The 21,299-nt window shown below is 43.5% G+C and overlaps 1 protein-coding gene and 1 long non-coding RNA gene across 6 annotated transcripts in view; one reads left to right on the top strand and one right to left on the bottom strand.

Moving 5' to 3' along the window:
- Positions 1–9,459, bottom strand: part of YIPF6 (Yip1 domain family member 6) — a 73,602-nt gene extending 64,143 nt beyond the window's left edge. Inside the window, exon 1 of one of the 5 annotated variants that reach the window (XM_016943655.4) lies at positions 8,885–9,459. In XM_016943655.4, coding sequence (XP_016799144.1) covers positions 8,885–8,941 — 57 coding nt within the window. In that variant the 5' untranslated portion in view covers positions 8,942–9,459. Of the gene's footprint in view, positions 1–8,850 lie in introns of all 5 variants that reach the window. The other 4 variants (XM_016943656.4, XM_054676945.2, XM_063803873.1 and 1 more) reach the window with 4 other exon arrangements.
- Positions 9,005–15,413, top strand: LOC129138854 (uncharacterized). The gene is made up of 2 exons (XR_008542067.2): positions 9,005–9,108; positions 15,310–15,413. It is a non-coding gene; the product is annotated as an uncharacterized LOC129138854 (long non-coding RNA).
- The last annotated feature ends 5,886 nt before the right edge of the window (positions 15,414–21,299 follow it).

Raw genomic sequence — 21,299 nt, 5'->3', positions numbered from 1 at the left:
ACCAAAGATAAAGAGAAAATCTTGAAAGTAGCCAAAGAGAAAGGCATTGCATTTACAGGAACAAAGATAAGAATCACAATAAAAGGCCGGCATGGTGGCTCATGCCTGTAATCTGAGCATTTTGGGAGGCCGAGGCAGGTGGATCACCTGAGATCAGGAGTTCAACACCAGCCTGGCCAACATGGTGAAACCCCATCTCTACTAAAAATACAAAAAATTAGCTGGGCATGGTGGCAGGTGCCTGTAATCCCAGCTACTTGGGAGGCTGAGACAGGAGAATCGCTTGAACTCGGGAGGCGGAGGTTGCAGTGAGCCAAGATCATGCCACAGCACTCCAGCCTAAGTGACAGGGCGAGACTCCATCTCAAAAAAAAAAAAAAAATTATAATAGACATCTCTAACAAAATATAAACAAACAAATAAACAAAGAAAGACATCTCACCAGAAACTATGCAAACCAAAAGAAAATGGAGGGACACTTTTAGAGTGCTAAAAGAATAAAACTATCAACACTGAATTCTAAACCCAGCAATAACTATTAAAAATAAAGTCAAAGTAAAAACATTTTTCAGACAAGCAAAAGCTAAAATATATTCTACAAGAAATGCTAAAGGAAGTTCCTCTGGAAGAAGGAATATGATATCAGAAGGAAACTTGGATTTACATAAATAAATGATCTCCCAAAGTAGTTAAAATGAAGGTAAATATGACATTTCTTCCTATTTTTAATTATTCTAAAAGATAATTGCCTAAAGCAGGGGTCACCCAACTTTCTGTAAAGGGTCAAACAGTAAATATTTCAGGTTTTGAGAGCCATATGGTTTCTGTTGCAACTGCTGAACTCTGCCATTGTAGCATGAAAGCAGCTAAAGATAACACATAAATAAATAAGTGTAGCTCTGTTCCCAGAAAACTATACTTAGAAAAACAGGCAGTGGGCCAATTTTTAAATTATAAAAATATAATTTAGGAGATAATTGGAAATTTGAACCCTGAGATATATTAAGAAGTTATTAATTTTTTACATGCATTAATGTTATTGTGGTTATGTTCTCTTTAAAAGCAGAATTCTAATTTGGGAACTGTGGCACACACCTATAGTTCCAGCTAGTTGGGAGACTGAGGTGAGAGTGTCCCTTCAGGCCAGAAGTTGAAGGCTGCGGGTGCTATGATCACGACTGTGAACAGCCACTGCACTCCAGCCTGGGCAACATAGCAAGAAGGCAACTCTAAAATAATACAAAATCAAAAAAAAAATTCTTATTTATTTATTTATTTTTATTTTTTAGAGACAAGGTCTTGCTCTGTCGCATAGGCAGGATTGCAATAACATGATCATAGCTCACAGCAGCCTCAATCTCCCAGGCTCAAGCAATCCTCCCATCTCAGCCTTTCAAGTAGCTGGGACTGTAAGCATGTGCCACCACACCAGGCTACTTTTTAAATTTTTAGTAGAGACAGGGTTTTGTCATGTTGCCCAGGCTGATCTCGAACCTCTGGGCTCAAGCAATCTGTCCATCTCGGCCTCCCAAAGTGCTGAGATTACAGGTATGAGCCACCGTGCCCAGCCAGAATCCTTATCTTTTAGAGATACATACCAAATATTTACTAATGTAATGATGCCTGGGATTTGCTTCAAAATAATAAAGAAAGTAGGTAGGGCTGTAGAAGAAAGAAGATTCATCGTAAGTAGATAATTGTTGAAGGTGTATATGGGGATCCAATTTACCTTTTCTTTTTTTTTTTTTGAAATGGAGTCTCACTCTGTTGCCCAGGCTGGAGTGCAGTTATTATTAGTTTTGTTATGTATGATAACAAAGAAAAAGTCCTTACCTGTTAGAGAAACGTAGGGAAGTATTTACAAATGAAGATGATATGTCTGGGCTTTGCTTTAAAATACTCAGAAAAGATTATGAAAGATAAGAAAAGACTGAAGAACCATTACAGACTGGAAGAAATGAAGGAAAAATAACAACTAAATGCAATGTGGGATCCTAGATAAGATCTTGGAACAAAAAAGGCCATAAGTGGAAAACCTGCTAAAATTCAAATATGGTCTATAGGTAATAGTGTTTTACTAATGTTAATTTCTTGGTTCTTATCAGTGTACTATGCTTATGTACAATGTTAGCATTAGAGGAATCTGGGCGAAGGGAATACAGGCACTCTCTCTACTATTTTTGCACTTTTCTATATGTCTAAAATTAGTTTTAAATAAAAAGGCCAAAAAAAATGTGGTGAGACCAATAAAATAATAGAATGTTGATAGGTATATGAGGTTCATTATGCTACTCTTCATTTTATTTACACATTTGAAAGCTTCTGTAATAAAATTTAAAAATACATCACTCCCTTGTTTCTGCCATTCTCTCAAACTACTCTCCTTCTCTTGCTTGATCAAACTTTACTTTCGCACTTAATCCTCTGTAATCTGGCATTGGCCTTCTCACCACTTTACTGACATTGTGCTCTCCAAAAGTAGCCTCACATAATCAAGAAATACAAGGATCTGCATTCAAGCCTCACTCTCTTTGAATACTCTGCAGCATGTAATGCGTAAACCAACCCATTTTGTTTGTTTTGAGACAGAGTCTTGCTCTGTCACCCAGGCTGGAGTGCAGTGGCGTGATCTCGGCTCACTGCAACCTCTGTTTCCTGGATTCAAGCGAGTCTCCTGTCTCAGCCCCCCTAGTAGTTGGGATTACAGGCACCCACCACCATGCCCGGGTAATTTTTGTATTTTTAGTACAGACAGGGTTTTGCCATGTTGGCCAGGCTGGTCTCAAACTCCTGACCTCAAGTGACCCGCCCGCCTTGGCCTCACAAAATGCTGGGATTACAGGCGTGAGGCACCATGCCCAGCCAAAACCAACACTTTTTGAAGCCATATTTTCTCCTCACTACTATAACACTGCCCTTTCAAGTGCCAGGATTGCTTGTTTTCAGTTTCCCTGTTGCCTGCTACTGCTAGGAGAAGCATTGTAGTACAGTAGGAAAAAAACAGGCTTTAAAGTCAAACAGGGATCTCACATGGAAACAATACTGCTATAAAGCTAAATAACACTGCACAGCACCTAGCACATACTCAATGCTCAACATGGTATTTGGAGAATACTGGTTAAGAGTGCAGGCCAAATAGCCTGAGTTCAAATCCCAGTTCCATCTTGTACTATCCATGTGACACTGAGCAGGTTACTTAGCCTCTCTGTGCTTCAGTTTCCTCCTCTGTAAAATTGAGATAATGGTACCATCATCACAGGGTTATTGTGAGGAAGAAATGTATTAATACAGGAACACAATAGGGGCTGGATAAATGTTAGCTCAAGTTCAAGATTCCCATGGAGTCAATTCCAGTTCTGTCACTACTGTATAATAAAGAATTTAGCTGGCCTTTGTCCCCTGTACTTGAGAGTTAGCCTCTAAACTTAGAATTTCCTGAATGACAGAGGAGTATTTTTGATATTCACAGGGGCTCTGGTAGTTTATGCTTACAGGTGAGTCACAGTAGGCCCTTACGTAGTTTGTACTCTGGTGATGACTCAGGATGGGGGCTAACCACGTCAGAAACACTGCACATATGACTAGAGGTTTGGGGCTTTAAGTCACAACATATAAGCCCAAACTTTCGGGAGTGGTGAGGCCCTGGAGATTGAGTTCCATTATGTGAGCAATGGTCCAATTAATCATGCCTACATAATGAAACCCCAATAAAAACTATAGACACATGAGTGAACTTCCCTGATTGGCAATACTCTGCATATTGTCACATACCAGCAAACCAGGAGGGTAACATGTCTTGAATCCACAGGGACAAGACAAGGAATCTTTGTGTTTGGGACCCTGTCAGACCTCGCCCTGTGTATCTCTCTCTTTTGCGCATTTGGATTTGTATCCCTTTGCTATAATAAAACTGTAATTTTAAGTAGAGTGCTGTTCTGAGTCCTATGAGTCATTCTAGTGAATTATGAAACCTGAGGGGAGGGCCAGGTGCCATGGCTCACGCCTATAATCCCAGCAATTTGGGAGGCCAAGATGGGCGGATAACTTGAGGTCAGGAGTTCGAGACCAGCCTGGCCAACAGGGTGAAACCCCATCTCTACCCAAAATACAAAAGTTAGCCGGGCATTGTGGCATGTACCTGTAGTCCCAGATACTCAGGAGGCTAAGGCAGAGGCTGCAGTGAGCTGAGATTGTGCCAAAAAAGAAATAAACCTGAGCGGAACGTGGGAACCCGTGAATTTGTAGCTACTTGCTCTGAAGTGAGGATGGTCCTGGGAACCCTCAAAATTGTGGCTGGTGTCTGAAGAGCAGTCTTGTAGAGGACTGTGCTTTTAACCTGTGCAGTTTGGCCTAACTCCAGGTAGTTGGTATCAGAAGTCTCTGTAGTCACTGAAGTCCCATGTGATCTCCTACTCTCTCCCCTTTGTCTCTTCAAGAATCAGCAACAGTGTTCCATGAGCTGAGTCAGGAACTATGGCCCTCCAGCTCCATGTATAAAAGACAGGACTTCCAGGACCTCAGCTAATGGATCCTGCTCTCTGTCTAGCCCTCAGCGGGAAAGGCGACTTGGATCCATGTCCCTCCCCTTTCCCATCTGCAGGCAGGCTCTTGCACATATATAGATGTGCTCACAGAAACACACATGCACATTGCTCTGCCTGGCTTGGGCCAGTAAGGGGAACAGGTAGAGGCAGGGCCAAAAAACACACAATAAAAGCAGGGACTGCAACCCTAAAAAAAATAGCTGGGAGCAAATGGGTTATACTATTGACCAAAATCCTGGAAAAAGGAATCAACACGGGGAAGCATGAAGCAGGAATCAGCTCAAAGAGGCCTGGCTCCCAGGAGTGGATGACGGGGTAGCCAGTGGCATGGTCTCCAGCCAGCCCCTTCACCTGGGGCCAGCTTCCTCATAGCCTGAGATCTTCCAAAGATCCCAGACTATAGTTCAAGACCAGCCTGGCCAACACTGTGAAACCCTGTCTCTACTAAAAATACAAAAATTTGCTGCACATGGTGGTGCATGCCTGTGATCCCAGCTACTTGGGGAGGCTGAGGCAGGAGAATCACTTGAACCTGGGAGGCAGAGGTTGCAGTGAGCCGAGGTGGCACCATTGCACTCCAACCCTGGGCAACAAGAGCAAAACTCCGGCTCAAAAAAAAAAAAAAAAAAGACCCCAGACTGCAGCCATTATTACAGCCTACCTCTTCTTCCTGCCCCCTAAATACAGGCATTACCCAAGATTCTGTCTTTTTAACCCTGTGCAGATGACTCCTAAATCAACAACTCTAGGCAAGACCTCTTCTGCGCCCTGAAGTGCATGTTTTAAAGTCCAACTGCCTGTTGGATATCTATTGAATGGCCTGCCAGTATCTCAAACTAAACATGTCCCAAACTGAATTAGTCAACTTTTAAGGCCCTCATCCAGCTAACCCTCCTTATATATTATCTATTTTTGTTCAGAGTGTCACTATACTCTTGGGTGTCTATAGCCATGCTCTTCAAAATGTGGTACTGGGAGCAGCAGCAGCAGCATCTCCAGGGAGTCTGTAAGAAATGCAAAATCTCGGGCCCTATCCCAGACCAACTGAATCAGAACCTGCAAATTAACAAGATTCCCCAGATGACTGCTAGCACACTAAAGTTTGGAAAATACTGATCTAAGACAAATCCTCCTTCACACGCTACAAACCCTCGTGGATTCTGCCTTGTCTCAAATCCTCTTGTCTCCTGCCACTGCTGTTGTCCAGATCCTTATCATTTCTTCCCAGAACTACTGTAACAGCTTCACTGGCCCTCTAGATTCCAGATATTCCCCCACTGTAACTTACCCTCTATTATGTTGTCCAATTCATGATTTCAAATTCTTCCCTCCTCAAAAATTTCCACTGGCTCTTTGTAGCCCATTAAGCCTCCCAGGTTAGCAGCCAATAATAAGAAATAACACTTATTGCATTATTATATGCCAGGCATTCTATTAAGTGTGTTAATTTATCCAATGTGTTAACTCATTCCACCTAATAACCCTATGAACTAAGTATTGTTATATCTCTATTTTACAGATGGGGAAACTGAGGCAAGGAGGGGTTTGGTAATTTCCCCAATATCCCACTAGTTAAGTGACAGTGCTTAGAATCAAACCTAAGCAAGCTGACTCCAGAGTACACATTCCAAACCACCACTGTTCCATACTGCCTCCCTAACTCAGTAGGCTTACCTCTGAAGGCTTATCTCCTAATAATTCTCTGTGCTTCAGCCAAAGTGTTGTTCTATAAATATACTAGCACCTTCCAACTTCTGTGCCTTTGTTCACAAGAGGCTGTGTAGCACAAATGGATATATATAAGTCTGCGCTTCATATATATATAAGAATGGATATATCCACTTATATATAAATGGATATATAAGTCTGGGCTTCAGAGTCAGATCTAGGTTCAAATTTCATGCATGGCACTAACTGGATGTAGACCCTAGGGAAATCATCAAACCTCCCTGCATGTCATATCCTCATCTGCACATAAAATGTAGTTAAAAGCCACCTAACTGAAATGATTGCTGTAAAGTTTAGTAGCAAATACGCAGAGGATGTCTAGCACAATACCTGGCATGTAGCAGGTGCTCAGTTATTGATAGCTCTTATACTCACTTGCAATTTCAAATCCTACCCATCCTTTGAAGTCCTTTCAAATATAACTTCCGCCATGTAGCTTGGTCACCCCAACTGGACATGATAGCATTTTCCTTTAAATTTCTGTAATATTCTTTGTGTAACTTTCTCTTATATACTGCCTTATTTTAGCATTGTATACTTGTCTTATCCCTAAAACTTAAGACTGGTAGCACCATAGATGCAGGCCCTTTGCATTCCCTACAGCAACTAGCACAGTGCATTACCCATTGTGGGAGTTCACTAAACATTTGTTGAATGGAAGCGGATTGCATATTGAGTAATGAGTGATCAGAACCACTGAAGTTAACTGGGGAAAGCTTCACAGAAGAGGGGTGGAGAAGTTTAAATGAAAGGTAGAAACTAAAAACTACTAAGCACCTATGACAATGTCATAGTAGGCACAATGTATATATTATCTCATTTAGTACTCTAATTCAGTGATGTGTTCCTATCACCATTTTCCAAATGAGGAAACTGGGGTTCAGCCTGATTTTACTCAAGGTCACGATAGAACTTAACACAACTCACTCTTATTGCCATATCCCCAGTGCCTAAAGGAGTGCCTGGAACATAGTAGCAGATGCTCAATAAATATTTGTTGAGTGAGTGAAGAGGTGAACAAATGGAGCTAGTAAGCAGCAGAGCTAGGACTAGAATTAAGTTCACTGATCTCCCAGCTCAGTTCACTATGTTAAGTTGCTAATTCAAAACAGAGGAAAGGGGGCCAGGCACGGTGGCTCACACCTGTGTCCCAGCACTTTGGGAGGCCGAGGCGGGCAGATCACCTGACGTCAGGAGTTCGAGACTAGCCTGGCCAACGTGGTGAAAGCCCGTCTCTACAAAAATACAAAAATTAGCTGGACGTAGTGGCAGGCGCCTGTAATCCCAGCTACTCAGGAGTCTGAGGCAGGAGAATCACTTAAACCCCAGAGGTGGAGGTTGCAGTGAGCTGAGATTGTGCCATTGTGCTCCAACCTGGGTGACAAGAGCAAAACTCCGTCTCAAAAAAAGAAAAAGAAAAAAAAAGAGGAAAGGGAAGAACCATTTACTGAGCAACTACTATATAACTAAACACATTGAGAAGAGGGACAGGAGCAGAATATTGACCTCATTATACTCCTCAGTTCATGGTACTGATAGTATTAGACACGTTACATAAATTATGCCATTTGATCTTTCTAAAAACTGTTTTGAGGCAGGTATTTTTATCTCCATTTTACAGATGAAGAAACACCCTCCCTAAAATGACTTGCCCAAACTCACAAAGTGGGTGGATTCCATCCCAGGTAAAGTTTAACTCCAAAGCCTGTGTTCTTAAAATACTTGTCCACACTTTGGGCTTGCAGTGGAAATTCTATCCCTTGCAGAGACAGGAGCAAGAGAGTATAGTGAAGATGGCCGGGCACAGTGGCTCACGCCTGTAATCCCAACACTTTGGAAGGCCGAGGCAGGAGGATAGCTTGAGCCCAGGAGTTCGAGACCAGCCTGGGCAACATGGTAAAACCCCGTCTCTACAAAAAAATACTAAAAATTAGCCTGGTGTGGTGGCACGCACCTGTGGTCCTAGCTACTAGGGAGGCTGGGGTGGGAGGATCACGTGAGCCTGGGAGGCAGAGGTTGCAGTGAGCAGAGACCGCGCCACTGCCCTCCAGCCTGGGTGACAGAGTGAGACCTTGTCTCGATTTTTAAAAAAGTAAAAAATAAGAAAGGAGAACAAGTATGGTGAAGAGAATGGCAAGGAGCTGCGACAGGGGTTAAACCTGGCCTACTGGGGGTCACTGAACAAGTCAATACTAAAGTTATAAGCAACAAAACGTTAATGTCCCACGGGAAGCAATCTCTCATTATTCCTTCAACAAAGGCTGGTGACAGGTTTTGATAAAATGAGGGGACAGCAGAAGAAAAGATAACTTAAGAAATCACCTAAAGTTCGCCATTTAACACAATGTAGGGGACGATGACGAGACCTGGGAGGATGGGAAAGGAAAGATCGGAGTTTCACAAAAAGACCTGGAAGGAACCACGAGGGCAGGGGGCAAAGCGGTTAGCGCAAAGAACAGGTGCAGTGTTGGGACTGGTTCTGGCATCGGGTACAGGAAGGGCCTGCCGGGCGGAAGGAGCTCCGGCTCTCAGGCCACGAGCCCGTCCCCCGACTTCTTTAGGGGGCACTCTGCCTCACCCTCGGTCCCTTTTGTCGCAGATCCCAAGCTCACCAGGGGCCTGGGCGATGCTGTCCCCGGGTCTCCTGGAGACTCCTCCGCTTCCGCCATTTTGGCCCTCCTTCTCCCGGGTCGCTCCCACAGGTCTTTGCGGAACCTGCGACGTGGAGGCCACTGCCGGTCAGCGCGTCATCGCGTGACGGCCGCGTCACCTAATGGCGCCTGGCAATGGCCGGCGGCCCCGGCCCTTCGCTGTCCCTCGGTCCTCGGGGTGTCAGGTACAGCTCCGCGTCGCCTTGTCTCGCTTCTTCGGGGCCACGGGTCCAGCTAGACACGCTTAGCCTTTAACACTCAAGCCGGATTCTCAGACCGCTCCTTCGCTCTCGCGACCACGGCTGCCCTCTCCACCCCACCGACCCCCGCCCATTTCCCGTTCTCAGGAGTTGGCTTGGAGTGCCAGACCCTCGATCACGGCACCTCTAGGAAAGAGCCTGCCTCTTCCTTCCCTTCCCCGGCTACCGAGCGACTTCAAGTTTCCGTGCGCCGGAATGACGGGCTCAAGCCCCAACCTCCTGCTCCCTCCGCCGCCGTCCCTGCCCCTCTGACTCTGCGCCTCTCCTGCTGCTCGCAAGCCTCTTCCCACTTCCTTGACTTTTATAAACCTCTCTACTGCCTCCACGCCGACCCTCCAGGATTACTTTTCTCCGGCACCTCTGGGGGTGGGCAGGGAAGAAGCTTCATTGGCCAAACTTGTTAATCCCACTTCAAAAGTTGCTAAACCATTTGGAGCAAGTACTGAAAATGTTCAGGGTCTAAAAGAGAGTAACTATTGTGACAATAACTTAAACAAAAGATAATCTTCATGTCCCAACCTGTTTTCCTTATCTCATCCTTTTGGGCTTTCAAGGTATTTCTGGTCCCAGTTTACGTTGGCCCCAGGCTAAAATGTAGTCAGACAGGGCAGCCATTGTTGACAGCATCAGCATCCAGGATACCTGGGTGCCCTTTGGTGGTGTTAAGCATTTAACCAACAAGGCAGGGGATGGCTGTGAAATAAAAATGTTTTATATTTTTGGATAGGCAATCCAAGTAGTAAATTTAAGGAGGAAGAATGTGGAATGTGGAGGGACAAAATTCCAAACGAATGGAGGTGTTTTTTTGTTTTGTTTTGTTTTTGGTGTTTGTTGTTTTGTTTTGTTTACGATAATTCCCCTTCAGACCAAGCACAATTTTAGTACTTGCACAAATACTGGTGGAAGTGATATTAAAATTTAAGCCAGTAGACATGAAATCTTTTTGTAATTGCAAGGGAATATCATGTACAAATGCCCCAACCCCAGCCTGAGCTTCTCGCCTCATCCTCCCACCCCATGATTACCAGATCACTACCTCCCGTCCCACTTCCCTGAGGCCATTGATAACGTCTGCTATTTCCTTGCCAACCTCCAAAATTAGCTATTTCTCCCTAGCCACAAGCCCCTCGCTTCTACCCCTTCTAACCTCATCTATTGGCCCTCTTGGCCACTTATTTCAAGGTAGCCTTGGTGATAGGTTAAGAGGAGGACAGGCCGGCCGGGCGCGGTGGCTCACGCCTGTAATCCCAGCACTTTGGGAGGCCGAGGCGGGCGGATCAAGAGGTCAGGAGATCGAGACCATCCTGGCTAACACGGTGAAACCCCGTCTCTACTAAAAATACAAAAAATTAGCTGGGCGTGGTGGCGGGCGCCTGTAGTCCCAGCTACTCGGAGGGTGAGGTAGGAGAATGGCATGAACCCGGAAGGCGGAGCTTGCAGTGAGCCGAGATCACGCCACTGCACTCCAGCCTGGGCGAAAGAGCGAGACTCCGTCTTAAAAAAAAAAAAAAAAGAGGACGGGCCATAGGACAATTGAGGCAGGCAGTGCTCAGGTTAGTTGGGCATTATTTCAGGCTACCAATGCCTGTTCTCCCCATTTAACTAATAGGGTACTGGTTGGGTGTGAGACAATATGCTTTGTAGAAAGAAAATCAGGAAGGAAGGTTGTGAAGGAAGGGGCTGCATAGGAACAAGCTCCCAAAAATAGGAATTATTCTATGTTTTTAGTTGCAAGTGTATCTCAAAAAATTGCCAGACTAACTCAGAGTTCTTTAATACACCTACAGTCATTACTGTTTGCCAGATCATGGATATTTACAATGCAGCAGGACTTGCATGACTTGCCCAAAGTTACTTAGAACTTTTGTAAGTGGTAGAAGTGGAATTAATATTTAAGTCAATAGGTATGGAGAACTTTGTTGGCTAATCTGTGTTTCAGGACACTATAACATACAACTCTATGAAAATAACCAGGAAATATTAAGGAAATAATTTCCCAGAAAAATGATCAGAATTGACTCAAAACAAAGTGGGGAATTTCATTAAAACAAAATTTTGAAAGGAAAAATTTAAAACACATGTTAAAAGCTGGCTGGGCGCGGTGGCTCACGCCTGTAATCTTAGCACTTTGGGAGACCGAGGTGGGCAGATTGCCTGAACTCAGGAGTTCGAGACCAGCCTGGGCAACATGGCAGAACCCCGTCTCTACTAAAAATACAAAAATTAGCCTGGTGTGGTGGTGCGTGCCTGTAGTCCCAGATACTCGAGAGGCTGAGACACGAGAATCTCTTGAATTCTGGAGGAGGAGATTGCAGTGAGCCGAGATCACGCTACTGCACTCCAGCCTGGGCGACAGAGCAAGAATCCATCTCCACAAAAATAAATAAATAAATACATACATACATAAAAAGTAAGATGCAGACAGTTTGTATGGTATGCTATCAACTGAGTAAAAATGTAAGGGCAATGGATAGATATCCATACATTGTACTTGAATATTCACAGACTGTGTCCGGAAGGCTACACAAAAAGCCGGTAACTGGTTGCCTGTGGGGAGAGAAACTGGCAATAGGGGTGGATTGACTTGCAAGTGAAGACTATTCATTGTATGTGAAGCAGTTTGAAATTTTAAACATATACATGTATTAGTTTTTTAAAAGTTGCCAAGTATCTCCCCTCTTCTCCTACCCTCAAAGTGCTGGGCCCAGATGGTTTCATAGGCTATTCATTCAAGCCTTCACAGAGCACATAATTCCTACACTATATAAATTGTTCAAGAGAGAAGAAAAGGCAAAGTTTACAAATTTATTCCAGGGACCTAGTATAAACATGGTACCACACCTGAAAAAGATAGTACTAAAAAGAAAACTGTGTCATCTTGCATGTAAATATATATCTACAGGCCAGGCATGGTTAGATTATGGCTCACACCTGTAATCCCAGCACTTTGGGAATCCAAGAGAGGAGTTCGAGATTAGCCTGGGCAACATAGGTTAATAGGATGTTAATAAACATAGGGTCTCCTGTCTCTACAAAAAAATAAAAATAAAAATTTGCTGAGAGGCCAGGTGCGGTGGCTCATGCCTGTAATCCCAGCACTTTGGGAGGCCGAGGCAGGCAGATCGCCTGAGCTCAGGAGTATGAGACCAGCCTGGGCAACAGGTAAAACCCTGTCTCTACTAAAATACCAAAAAAAAAAAATTAGCCGGGCATGCCGGGGTGCGCCATGTAGTCCAAGCTACTCGGGAGGCTGAGGCAGAAGAATTGCTTGAACCCAGGAGGCGGAGGTTGCAGTGACCCGAGATCATGCCACTGCACTCCAGCCTGGTGACAGAGCGAGACTCCATCTCTCAAACAAACAAACAAAAAAAAATTAGCCGAGAGTGGTGGCACACACCTGTGGTCTCAGCTACTTGGGAGGCTGAGGTGGGAGGATCACTTGAACCAGGGAGGCAAGGCTGCAATAAGCTATAGTCATGCCACTGCACTCCAGCCTGGGCAACAGAGCAAGACCCTGTCTCAAAAGAAAACTTAAAAAAATATATATATATATATACACACACACACACACACACATACATACACACAAACACCTTAAACAAACTGTTAGCAAATAAAATCTGACAACTTAATATGACAAAGAATATCTGTCTCAAACGAAAACCAACATCGTGATATACCTGGTATTCCCATTAAATCCAGGAACAAGGGAAGAATACCTTTTATCCCCACTGTTATTTAGCACTGTTCTGGAAGTGCCTGAAAATGTCTTTAGATTCTTCCTCCTCTTGGGACAAAGGCCAGCTCCATTCTCCCTGAGGCCATTGGTCCCACTGAATACTCTCATCCATTAACACTAGCTTAAACCTCAGTCTCCAACACACAAGCAACCGTACAGCCCTACAAACTCCACACGTGTTTCCCACTTTCAGCATTTTCTTTTCTTGGCACTTGCCTTTTCCAAAGTATAGCACTTCTCTGTATAAGTATAGCATTTCTCTGTGCACTTAACCCTTCCTAGTGTAACCATAGCTTCTCTTCAATCTCAAAAAATTACTGACAGATCCTTCCCTAACCTCTCTATTTACCTCTACCTCTTTCCCTTCTCCATTCCTGCCTTGGCCCAACCCAATTCCCTACCCTTACCCCATTCCCTAGTCCTTTCTCACTTCACTGAAGATTTCCCTAACCAATCTCCCTAACCTCCTACCATGTACCTCATCTCTGGGCTTTCTCAGCACACTGACTAAAGATTGCGTTGCCACTGGGCTAGGAGGAGGTTAAGTTATAAAGTGATTGGGGATGCAGTCAGTATTCAGGTTCCCTGGGTGCCTTTTCGGTTAACAAACAGGGTAGGAGATAATTACGAGATGAAGCAGAGTGCCCTATATTTTTGGATTAGGCAGTTCACAAAAACTCCAAAGTACCTCTAAAGGTAAAACAATGTGAAACATATAAACAAATTCACAGAATAGGAATTGCCATAATATTTTTTTCTTTTTCTTTTTTTTTCTTTTATTTATTTATTTATTTTATTGTACTTAAGTTCTAGGGTACATGTGCACAACGTGCAGGTTTGTTACATATGTATACATGTGCCATGTTGGTGTACTGCACCCACTAACTCGTCATTTACATTAGGTATACCTCCTAATGCTATCCCTCCCTACTACCCCCACCCCACAACAGACCCCAGTGTGTGATGTTCCCCTTCCTGTGTCCAAGTGTTCTCATTGTTCAATTCCCACCTATGAGTGAGAACATGCAGTGTTTGGTCTTTTGTCCTTGTGATAGTTTGCTGAGAATGATGGTTTCCAGCTTCATCCATGTCCCTACAAAGGACATGAACTCATCATTTTTTATGGCTGCATAGTATTCCATGGTGTATATGTGCCACATTTTCTTAATCCAGTCTATCATTGATGGATATTTGGGTTGGTTCCAAGTCTTTGCTATTGTGAATAGTGCCGCGAAAAACATATGCGTGCATGTGTCTTTATAGCAGCATGATTTATAATCCTTTGGGTATATACCCAGTAATGGGATGGCTGGGTCAAGTGGTATTTCTAGTCCTAGATCCTTGAGGAATCGCCACACTGTCTTCCACAATGGTTGAACTCTTTTTTTTCTTGAGATGGAGTCTCGATCTGTCACCCAGGCTGGAGTGCAATGGCACAATCTCAGCCACTGCAACTTCTGCCACCCGAGCTCAAGCAATTCTCCTGTCTCAGCCTCCCGAGTAGCGGGGATTACAGACACCCACCACCACACCCAGCTGATTTTTGTATTTTTAGTAGAGATGGAGTTTCACCATGTTGGCCAGGCTGGTCTCGAACTCCTGACCTTAGGTGATCCACCTGCCTCAACCTCCCAAAGTGCTGGGATTACAGGCGTGAGCCACCACACCAGGCCTATTTTTTTAATTACAAGTATATCTAGCAACATTTGTCATTGTGTATGCCCACATAAATTACTCTCTTTCAAACCATGAACATTTTCAGTAGAGTAGTTAACATTTGCTTTCTTTTTTTTATTATGTATTTTTGAGATGGAGTCTCACTCTGTCACCCAGGCTGGAGGGCAGTAGTACGATCTCTGCTCACTGCAGCTTCAAACTCCTGGGTTCAAGAAATCCTCCTGCCTCAGCCTCCTGAGTAGCTGGGACTACAGGCACATGCCACCGCACCCGGCTAATTTTTTGTATTTTTAGTAGAGACAGGGATTTGCCATGTTGCCCAGGTTGGTCTCGAACTCCTGACCTCAGGCAATCCGTCCACCTCAGCCTCCCAAAATGCTAGGATTACAGGCCTGAGCCACATGAGCCACACAGTGAGACTCTGTCTCAAAAAAAAAAAAAAAAAAAAAAAAAAAAAAGAAAAGAAAAAAATGAAATTTAATCCCCAATGTGACAATGTTGGGAGATAGGACCTGGTGGGAGGTGTTTGGGTCATGGCAGTGGATTCCTCATGAGTAGATTAATACCCTCTCTTGGGGCGCTTGAGTTATTACTCTGTTAATTCTCACAAGAGCTGGTTGTTAAAAAGAGCCTGTCACCTCCCCACCCTTGCTTCCTTTTTTGTCATGTGATCTCTTTACACACACTGGCTTTCCTTCTGCTTTCCACAGTGAGTTGAAGCAGCCTGAGGCCCTCATCTGATGCAGAAGCTCAATCTTGAACTTTCCAGTCACCAGAATCATGAGCCAAATAAACCTCTTTTCTTTATAAACTACCTGGTCTCGGGTATTCTGTTATAACAACACTAAATGGACTAAGATATATGTGAGTGGTACATTAAAAAAGAAAAGCAGCTTATAAAAATACTATTTATGTAATAAATATTATATAAATAGAAGGACTAATGAACACACAAGAATTGAATTTTCCTACCAATATCCATGTCCCCCTTATTCTTTAACAGACCTGTACATGGGCAGGTTTCTGAGAAAGCAATTATTTTATTAAATAGAGGACACACACTCAGCTTGCAAGGCTTACTCCTCTCAATCTTCTTGTCCTGAATATAGACATGATATCTGGAGATGCAAGAATGCAACAACCATCTTGCCACCAAAAGAAGAAAAAGATGAGAACAAAAGTCCAAGTGCTAAGGATGCCCTTTTCACGTTCTGTGAATTAAGAAGAAAAGAAAAGAAAAGAAAAAGAAACAAAAAGAAGGACAGGAATGGTGGCTCACTCATACCAGCAATTTGGGAGGCCAAGGCAGGCAGATCACTTGAGGCCAGGAGTTTGACATCAGCCTGGCCAACAAGGTGAAATCCCATCTCTACTAAAAATACAAAAATTAGCCAGGTGTGGTGGTGCATGCCTGTAGTCTCGGCTACTTGGGAGGGTGAGGCATGAGAATCATTTGAACCCAGGAGGCAGAGGTTGCAGTGAGCTGAGATCATGGCACTGTACTCCAGCCTGGGTGACAGAGCAAGACTCTGTCTCAAAAAAATTAAATTAAATTAAAAATGTAAAAAAAACACCAGTCATCACATATATTGTAAAAAGCAATATGAATCTCTTCATTAAAAATGGGGATATAGGCTGGGCATGGTGGCTCACACCTGTAATCTCAGCATTTTGGGAGGCCAAGGTGGGCGGATCACTTGAGGTCTGGAGTTTGAGACCTGCCTGGCCAACATAGCGAAACCCTGTCTCTAGTAAAAATACAAAAAATAAAAATAAATAAGCCAGGCTTGGTGGCAGGCGCCTGTAATCCCAACTACTTGGGAGACTGAGGCAGGAGAATCACTTGAACTTGGGAGGCAGAGGTTGTGGTGAGCCAAGATTGTGCCACTGCACTCTAACCTGGGGCAACAGAGTGAGACTCCGTCTCAAAAAAAAAAAAAAAAGGTTGGGGGGCAGGGGAGGATATATCAGGCCGGGCGAGGTGGCTCACGCCTGTAATCCCACCACTTTGGGAGGCTGAGGCGGGTGGGTCACTTGAGGTCAGGCCAACATGGCTTGGCCAACATGGTAAAACCCCGTCTCTACTAAAAATACAAAAATCAGCCAGGCGTGGTGCCAGGCGCCTGTAATCCCAGCTACTCAGGAGACTGAGACAGGAAAATTGCTTGAACCCGGGAGGTGGAGATTGCAGTGAGCTGAGACTCTGTCTCTATTTTTTAAAAATGGGAATATATCAGTACTAACTTAATTCAAAGGAATTTTGGGGGGCTTGAAAGAGAAAATATATGAGAAAGTAAAATGCCAACAATAAAGTAAAATGTATCTTATTGCTGCAGTTGTCTGTCTATTCCTGGATTTCCTCCAGAAGGCAGAGCCTGAGACAAGGACTTTCATGTTGGTGTTGATATTGGGAAGTCATCCCATGTAACAGGAGTGCAGAACATGAAAGTCTGAAGCAGAAAAGGAAGGAAAGTCGTTAAAAGAATATATTTCCAGCTGGGCACCTGGGGGTCAATCCCACTGAGGAGCCATGTAGAATGCAATTCACAGTTGTCCACTAGAGGGACAGAAGAGTAGGAGTCTCTCTACAGCTCCTGTATCCCATTGGTCAGGAGTCACTATGTGCAGTGTTAATTCCCTTTCACCTCCAGACTTGTGCATGCTTCAGAATATTAGAACAGTTTCCCACAGGCAAGAAGAAGCCTGTGGACTTCTGTGAGATAAAACACAGTGTAGGCAAGTACTGTCAGGTTGAACCTGCCTACATAGTGGTAGATGGAAAGAATACAAGGCAGGGCTTGAAAGGTATTTGATGCCTACTCTAAACGCAAGGCGACAGTTATCTGAAAAATAGTGGTGGTAGTAGGAGTGTCAAGGAAGCAATTTTACTTTCATTTTTCTTTACTTTTTATCTTTACATTTTCAAAGAGGCAGCTTGATGTAGTGAATAAGCACACAAACTCTGGAACCAGACTATGTAGGTTTGAAACTCAACTCCATCATTAGTAAATCATGTCATTTTGGACAAGTTACTAAATCTCTCCATGCCTCAGTTTCATCATCGGTAAAATGGAGATAACAATAGCTGCCTAATAGAGTTGTGAGGACTGAGTTAAATGTTAGCTATTAATATTTACAATAGAAACACATGTTTGGCCAGGTGTGGTGGCTCATGCCTATAATCCCAGCACTTTGGGAGGCTGACGTGGGCGGATCATCTGACGTCAGGATTTCAAGACCAACTTGGCCAACATGGGGAAACCCCATCTCTACTAAAAATACAAAAATTAGCCAGACATGGTTGTGTGTGCCTGTAATCCCAGCTACTCAGGAGGCTGAGGCAGGAGAATTGCTTAAACTCAGGAGCCAGAGGTTGCAATTAGCCGAGATCGAGCCACTGCACTCCAGCCCGGGTAACAGAGCAAGACTCCATCTCAATAAATAAATAAATAAATATTTAAAAAATAAGAAACACATGTCTGCTGCCCCTCCCCACCCGATTTTGCCCTTCCATACTCTCATCTATTCCCTCACTGAAGACAGAAGATCTTTTATTTTCTATTATTTATAACTTCAGAATTTGGCCTCCTGTTCTTTCCCATTAACTTGAGTGACCTGTGTGAGAGACAGACAGACAGATACCACACAAAGATGGTAGGACAAGAACTTTTACTTTTTCTTACATAAAAATATTTAAAAATAAATAAAATTTTAAACTAAAAAATTTACATTTGTTGTAAAAATTGAGAACACATAGTTATATAAAAATATGAAGTTAAGTGTTCTGTGTCTGTTGTTAGAATGTGGGGTTTTTTTGTTTTGTTTTTGTTTTTTTGTGTGTGTTTTTTGAGATAGAGGCTCTCTCTGTCGCCCAGGCTGGAGCGCAGTGGTGCTATCTCAGCTCACTGCGACCGCCGCCTCCCAGGTTCAGGTGATTCTCATGCGGCAGCCTACTGAGTAGCTGGGATTACAGGCGCGTGCCACCAAGCTCAGCTAATTTTTGTATTTTTAGCAGAGATGGGGTATCACCATGTTGGCCAGGCTGGTCTTGAACTACTGACCTCAAGTTATCCTCCTGCCTCGGCCTCCAAAAGTGCTGGGATTACAGGTGTGAACCACTGCACCTGGCCAGAATGTTTTCGTTTTTGAGTAAGACAAAATCAACCCACACTGCTAGTGATGGATTGGAGAAAGCAAGGCCCATGAATTGAGATGGAAAGCCTTGGGGTCAGGCAGTTGGAAGGTGACATAAAACTATTCTGTCAGCAAAGTCAGGCCAAGGGGCCGAGGGAAGCCGAGGAATGAAATGGAACTTGGATAAACTGAGTGGTGAACGTATGTAGCTAGCCAACAGGAGGTGTTCCTTCCCCTGCTGTTTTCTGTTGTTCCTTCTGCCTTTTTTTCTGGTCCTTCACTACCTTGCTTCTTGGCAGCAATGCCTTCCCTTTTTGTAACTGAAAAAAAGGTGAACATGGGGCCACTGTGGACGAATGTATGGTCAATGTTTGTTCTGAATGAGTTCATCTAAAAAGTGCACTTCTGAAAAGCAAACAAAACCTACGCAGTTAGGTTGCCATTAAAATGACACACAGTGCAAAGAGCAGTGTGTCTGTTGTACTACACACTCCTACTTTCCACCCCTCCCCCATCGCTTTCTTGAGAAGGACGAACCTGACAAGGAAAGAGGAAGAATAGCAAGGAAAGGATACCCTTAGGAGTAGGCAACAGCAACTCAATACTTCCCATGCTTCCCATGTTAAAGTTTGAGGTAAACTTTAATATAAAAAACACCACACGAGGTGTTTTTGATGTAGTGAATAAGCATACAAATTCCACAGGTGCAGTGGCTCATGCCTGTAATCTCAGCACTTTGGGAGGCTGAGACAGGCAGCTCACTTGAGCCAAGAGTTTGAGACCAGCCTGGGCAACATGGCAAAACCCCATATCCATAAAAAAAATACAAAAATTAGCCGGGCCTGATGGCAGGTGCCTGCAGTCCCAGCTACTTGGGGGTCTGAGGCAGGAGGATTGCTTGAGCCCAGGAGGTTGAGGCTGCAGTGAGTCCACTGCCCTCCAGCCTGAGCAACAGAGCAACTCAAGAAAGAAAGACAAAAAGAAAGAAAGAAAGAAAAGAAAAGAAAAAAGAAAGAAAGAAAAGAAAAAAGAGAAAGAGAAAGAAATAAGAAAAGAAAAAGGAAAAGGAAAAAAAGGAAGGAAAGATGAACCACACGGGAATCATTTTAAAGCTTCCTCTCTAGTAAGATTGGGAACAGAGAATCCTATGAGTGGGCATGACCAAGGGCAGCAGGGGCCACTGAGTTCCTAACACATTGCATGCAGTCCCTTAGGATGAGTAGATGACTCACTAATATCTTAACTACTTGGATGCAGATGTATGTATGTATGTATGTGTGTATTTATTTATTTATTTTTTTGAGGCTCACTGCAGCCTCAAACTCAGGCCTTCAAGTGCTTCTCCTGTCTTGGCCTGCCAAAGCGCTGGGATTACAGGTGTGAGACACTGCTCCCAGCCTACACAAATTTAAAATATAGTTAATTCTTCAGTCCAGCCCTCCAAATCATTTCCTACCTCTGTCCATGTGTGGATTCTCAGAAAAGCACAAAGCTTTAATGTATGTGAAACGAGGTCTAAGAAAAAGCAAGCAATAAAAGCTCAGGGAAAGAGACAAGACCAACTCACGCCTACACTTCGATCCTACTGAGACCTACAATCCACTGATTTGCCACAGTTTTACTGTCTTTCATCCCCCTGATGTCCACTTTTTTCTCTTTATTCAGTTTAAACTCCACTGGCAATCACCACAATCGTTTCTTTGCAACATTCTCAACTCCCTTACCCGTCTTTTGCTTTTATTGCACTCATCTGGCAAGAGTACAGACCTGGTTAAACCCAACACTCTGTATACTTGGTGTTTGCATCGTCAGCTAAATGTAATCAGAGAAAAACATACAACTTTGCTGACTGGTCTCACTTTAAGGGACCACAAAGCTTCATAGACCTTTAATGCTGCCTGGTGATCACACAAATTTCTTAAGTCCATTTACTTGCCCACTCACCTAAAGATTATATCATACCTTCTTTCTCCTCAAAACTTCAATGTCTCCTCTCCAATCCTGAATTTCAGATGAAAACTTTGCCCCCTACTTCACTGAGAAAATAAAAGCAATCCAAAGAGACCTTCTATTGACCACCACATGTACCCACTTGTTAGCATCCATAAGCACATTCTCTGCCATTTCTCCTCACAATTAGGTCTGATCCCATATCTTCCCACTCAAGGATAACATCTCAAGATTAAAAGGAAAAGTTCACATATATGAAATGACTGCATTTAAGCAGATTAAAAATATTAACTAACATCTGTATGAACTCTACTATTTTACAAACTAATTGCACGTACATTTTTGTACCTTATCTTCACAAAAATTCTATGAGGTAGGTTTTATTCTTATTCCCATTTTGCAAGAAAATGAGACTCCAAAGAGGTAAATTATTTGCTCCAAATTGCTTGGAAATTTGGTTAGTGGTAAAGATGGAATTGAAATTTAGGCCAAGAACATCAGAGAAATGCAAATCAAAACCACAATGAGATACCATCTCACACCAGTTAGAATGGCAATCATTAAAAAGTCAGGAAACAACAGGTGCTGGAGAGGATGTGGAGAAATAGAAACACTT

The sequence above is a fragment of the Pan troglodytes genome, chromosome X (assembly GCF_028858775.2).
Source record: "Pan troglodytes isolate AG18354 chromosome X, NHGRI_mPanTro3-v2.0_pri, whole genome shotgun sequence".
NCBI lineage: Eukaryota > Metazoa > Chordata > Mammalia > Primates > Hominidae > Pan > Pan troglodytes.
This window is presented reverse-complemented; position numbering and strand designations above follow the sequence as displayed.